We start from the raw sequence: 5,343 nt of genomic DNA on the forward strand, positions 1-5,343 counted from the left end.
AAAGAAGGGTGATCTTAGTTCCTGCTCCAACTACAGGGGGATAACACTGCTGTCAACCCCAGGCAAGATATTCAATAGAGTCCTCCTAAACAGGATAAAAGATGCGGTCGACCCACATCTCAGAGACCATCAAGCTGGCTTCAGGAAGAGTAGATCCTGCACTGACCAGATAACAACTCTGCGGATTATCCTGGAACAGTCTTTGGAGTAGAACTCACCTCTCTATGTCAATTTTATTGACTATGAGAAGGCATTTGACAGCGTGGATAGGCAGACCACCTGGAGTCTATTGAGACACTATGGGGTACCAGCAAAGATCACTAACATCATCAGGAACTCATATGAGGGAATGACCTGCAGAGTGGTACATGGCCAGCAGCTTACCGATGCCTTCCAAGTGCGAACAGGGGTGAGACAAGGATGCCTATTGTCGCCCTTCCTTTTCCTGTTGGCAATAGATTGGGTAATGAAGACATCAACTGCCCAGAAGAGGAATGGCATCCAATGGACACCTTGGACACAATTGGATGACCTCGACTTTGCTGATGACCTGGCACTTCTTTCCCACACCCAGCAACAAATGCAAGTAAAGACCAATATCATTGCAACTCATTCAGCAAGCCTTGGACTCATTATACACAAAGGGAAGAGCAAGATCCTCAAAGTCAACAACAACAACACGGCTCCCATCAGGCTAGAAGGAGAAGCACTAGAGGAAGTGGAAAGCTTCACCTATCTTGGCAGCGTAGTCGACACACACACACACACACACAAATATCTAACTATATATTGTGTCGCTTTGATAGAACCTTGATATTACCCGTTTTTGGGGGGTCAAAGAAGATGGTAATAGTCAAAACATCCTAAGCTCATCTCTTTAATTTTGTGTTGGATGTTGAAGTGCTAGTGACTTCCATGATATTTTATAGCATGAAGCTGTGTCTGGAATCTGGATCACTCAATACAAAGTTTTGTGTTCTGACCTCACAAAGATTACCCTAAGATTAGATTTCTTGCGTATTGCATGTTTGCACTGTACACGAAACTTGAAATCAACATGTATCCCTTGTGGTTGTTACACACCTCGGGTATAATTTGAAATGTAGGTTTGTCAAAAGAAAAAAAAGGTTCAGTCATACATTTAAAAAGTTTTCTGGGTGAAAATTGTGTTTTACTTGTGTGAGGAAACTGTTCGGCTACAGTTCTAATAAAAGATGCTGGTCATCAGTCTGTTTTAAAGAATAAAATAAAGTAAACGTTTTATTTAAAGAAAACAGACAACTTTCATTGCTTTTTGTGTCAAATAAATGTATAAATGTTTGAATGTTTAAAATCCCTATGCGTCTTATTTTACTCAGAATTTTGAAGTAAAATATGTAATTTGTGGTTTTGCAACACACACACACACACACTTGTCACATTCACTGTCTGTCATCGTCCTGTCTGCACTACAGTTCCCAGAATCCTCCTTGTTTCCACACCTGAACTCACTCACTTCATTACCCACCTGTTCATCATCATTATCTGCATCACCTGTCTTGTGTTCATCTGTGTGTATTTAAGTTCCTGGTTTTCACTCTTCACTTGTCGGTCAATGTTTAATGTTAGGTTCCTGTTCTGAGCACACGCTCCCTGTTTTTTGTGTATCTGTTATATTTGAGAATTAAAACCTTGGAATACTTCATCTTCGAGTTTGCCTCCTACTTCATCCACCCGGAAGCCTGACACGCTATGGGTTGGGTTAAAAACTAAAATGTTTTCTTTAAAAAATACTAAAATAACAAAAGTAATGACTAAATTTATATACACTAAAAGATGTTTTTGTGTGCGAGCCCAGAGAATCACCAGAAAGCTTTTGATGAAGTGTCATTCTTTAAACATCTAGCCTAAGCAACTGGCGTAAAACCATTAACAAAACCCGTTTAGGATGCACTCTTCCCCCGCCAGTTCCACTCGTAAACACCTTCACTGTGAGATAAATGTTTTGATTCTTTGTCTTTTTTACACCGATCCTATTCGCGTCGGAAAACAGATACAGATGTTCTAGAAAAAAATATCAACAACTACACCTTTTCTTATTGAGAAGAATATAGTATGGGGTGTGTGGGTAATTAGGACTCTTTGGCTTGATGAACGTGTCTGATTCTTTGTCTTAGGCATTAACATAAACCTATAGTTCAGGTACTACTGACCCTACTAGGTGCTCTCACACACACACACACACACACACACACACACACACACACACACACACACACACACATTTTAATGAATATAGCCAGAGTGTTGTAGGTGTAATGGTATTCCTGAATGTCTTGACTCAAATATTTCGACTCAATTATCATATAGGCTACCCTATTAATCACACAGCAAAGATTTTGATACTCAGGGTGTCAACATTGCGTAATACTTGCTTGGGTGAATTTCACCCCCAACAATTAAAGGAAAATACAATCAGCAACAGTTTACCCTCATAAATCATTCAAAATGGGTCATAAATCGATCAAAAGTGACACAGTTAATACTACTCACTGCAGTTCTGACTCCTGAATGTTCCTCAGAGTCCAGATCTCACAGCCGGATCCACGGATGAGTTCTGGAGCTTTGATTCATGTGTCGCGTTATCTGGGTAACCTGCCGTTCAGAGTCTGGAAGAAGATGCTGGAAACTGTCCAACACAGTGAGTCTCAGCAGATTTGACACCAGTGCAGAAGATAGTTCAGATATAAACACACACAACATCTACATTTGATAGAAATATAATCACTTTATTGAATCTGAACTGTATTTCAGAAAATCATCAGATCATACAGCGAACTCATAATGAAATATCTATTCCTCATGGTCTATGCTTATGTATTAGGATACAATAGTGTTTAGTGAATACTGACATTAAACCTGAAGTCTCAATCCATTCTGACAGTAACTGAGAGACCATCGTTATGATAGCATGATTTATGATCTCTTTCAACAAAAGGAAAATGTTTTACATTTACATTTCTAATACATCATATTTCATCCTGTAATCTGATGTTATTCTCTTTGCAGCTCCGTTGACTCTGGATCCAAACACAGCATATCCTCGTCTCACACTCTCTGCTGATCTGACCAGTGTGTTGGTCAGTGATGGAGATAAAACTCTTCCTGATAATCCAGAGAGGTTTGATGAGTATCCATGTGTCCTGGGATCTGAGGGCTTTAACTCAGGAACACACTGCTGGGATGTGGAGGTTGGAGACAATACAAGCTGGATTCTTGGAATAACAACAGCATCAAACCAAAGGAAGGGACTGGATTTCTTGAAGTCTAATGTCTGGCGTGTGCTGTACACAGACAGCAAATACATCTCACATTCCCCTGAGCAACGCCTCACTGTCTTCACTGTTAAACAGAAGCTTCAGCGTGTGAGAGTTGAGCTGAACTATGACAGAGGAAAGGTGACATTCTCTGATCCTGTAACTAAAGACTGTCTGCGCAAATTCAGGACATCCTTCACAGAGACTGTCTTTCCATTCTTATGTAATGCCTGCACAACTTCTCCTCTGAGGATCTTACCAGTTAAACTGTTTATTACAGCAGAAAATCACAGTTAAATCTGATTCTGCTTCTAGATTAATACAGTTTTACAAATTATGCTTCAATAATAACACTGTAATCAAAGGGTCTCATTGATCAATCACACTTCAATGTAAAATCTAGAACCAAATTAACCCTTGTGTTTCCTTAAGGACATGTTTGTCTCTTTAAGTTTTTTTAATATTTTTTCCTGTGTAAATGCCAAATGCACTAATTTATATCTTTCAACAATCTATATGCACAAGCGTGTATTTCTATTGTATTTTTCTTATTTCACCCTCAATTCCTTTCATAAATCACTGAGTACACAAAATATTTACACTCAGGACCTTAAGGACAAAAATGTCCCCATTGAAACCCATTAAAACTGCCAATTTATTTGTATCCCAGGGCCATTTAACTATAAAATGATGCAGTCTTTGTTAATAGACTTTTGTTCTGTTGGCAAGGCTTAAATATAAATTATGTACTTTTTTTGTTGTTGTTGTTGTTGTTGCATGTTTGGTCTATAAAGCAAATACTCGCTTTTTTCGTGTTTTCTGCTTGCGCATATTAGAGTCAATATTAAAAAACTAAAAATAATAGTTAAAAAACTAGTAATGACTTGTGCAGTTGCTCACTGGTTATGAAGATACACTTCTCATATCAAGAGTCAACTGTAAATCAACAGCCCTGAGTCAAAGGAAAACTGATAAGGAACTTGATATGAGGACATTTAAGTGTTAAAAGTGTTGTTGTCAAACCCATGATTCAACACAGTCTAATAATAATCAGGGTTGTTCAACTCCTGAAGAACTAACTTTCTGCAGAGTTCAGCTCAAACACACTATAAGGGGTTTACAGTCAAAGACCCAGAACCAGATATGATGAATGAAGACCCCGAGTCAGAATTATAATAAATTAAAGAAAAGTTTTACTGACGATGGTTTGTAGTTTCATCAGCAGAAGTCAGCTTCAAGACTCAAAGAGTTTGTAGGCCAATCCGCTTACAGTTACAAAGATCACAGCAGTTATACCCTTCACCACACACACACACACACACACACACACACACACACACACACACACACACAGCAGTTATACCCTTCACCACACACACACAAAGTTCCTTTGCCTGAGGCGTCTGACTCTACTCTCTAGTGAAGGGTTTTGCTCCTCATGCTAATCAAACACACCTAACCGAGATGTTCAGGGTTACTTGTAAACTACAGGAATGTGTTGAATGTGTGGATTTTGGAATAAACTGCTGAATTCAATGTATATGTAATGAGTGATTATAATCAAGGTATTAATAAATATTTTTCCTTGAGTTGAATGACTTCTCTAAGCTTATGAGATTTTACTTTGTTATATTAGTTACCAGTGTGATTACTGAAATGTCCTTTTCATGTATTCTCTAATGTCTGTATTAAATATCTGAGCTGTGACTGAAGCCGATGTCAGGAATGCAGGAACAGTGCTTGCTCATTTAGCCCAGCTTCCCAAAATGAAGTATGGACTTCTTTAACATGTGTCAATACATCCATCTACTTTTCTAGGCTACCCTGACGACTATAAGTCACAGGGTCATTGAAGTCTAGAGTTTAAGGGACCATTTGTTTGTTAAAGCTTTACTATACTGCGTTATATTAAAGTGTCCTCTCCTTGAGAGAAAGAACGCATTATCTTGATGTTTTGAGACGACTCTCCTGTTTATAGTTAGAGCCTGGCCAAATCCAACCTTGGAAAAGCTGTGTGTCAGTGTGTGTGTTAGTCTTCTTGGTTACA

At 38.6% G+C, this 5,343-nt stretch overlaps 1 protein-coding gene across 1 annotated transcript in view; it reads left to right on the forward strand.

The window, feature by feature from the left end:
• LOC307170688 (E3 ubiquitin-protein ligase TRIM35-like) overlaps window positions 1-4,883 on the forward strand; it is a 14,067-nt gene extending 9,184 nt beyond the window's left edge. The window contains exons 5-6 of the mRNA XM_079891906.1: window positions 2,562-2,680; window positions 3,049-4,883. Of these exons, the coding sequence (XP_079748032.1) occupies window positions 2,562-2,680; window positions 3,049-3,593 (664 nt within the window). The 3' untranslated portion in view covers window positions 3,594-4,883. The remainder of the gene's footprint in view (window positions 1-2,561; window positions 2,681-3,048) is intronic.
• Window positions 4,884-5,343: the final 460 nt, after the last annotated feature.

This window comes from Squalius cephalus (genome assembly GCF_949319135.1).
Source record: "Squalius cephalus genome assembly, chromosome: 14".
NCBI lineage: Eukaryota > Metazoa > Chordata > Actinopteri > Cypriniformes > Leuciscidae > Squalius > Squalius cephalus.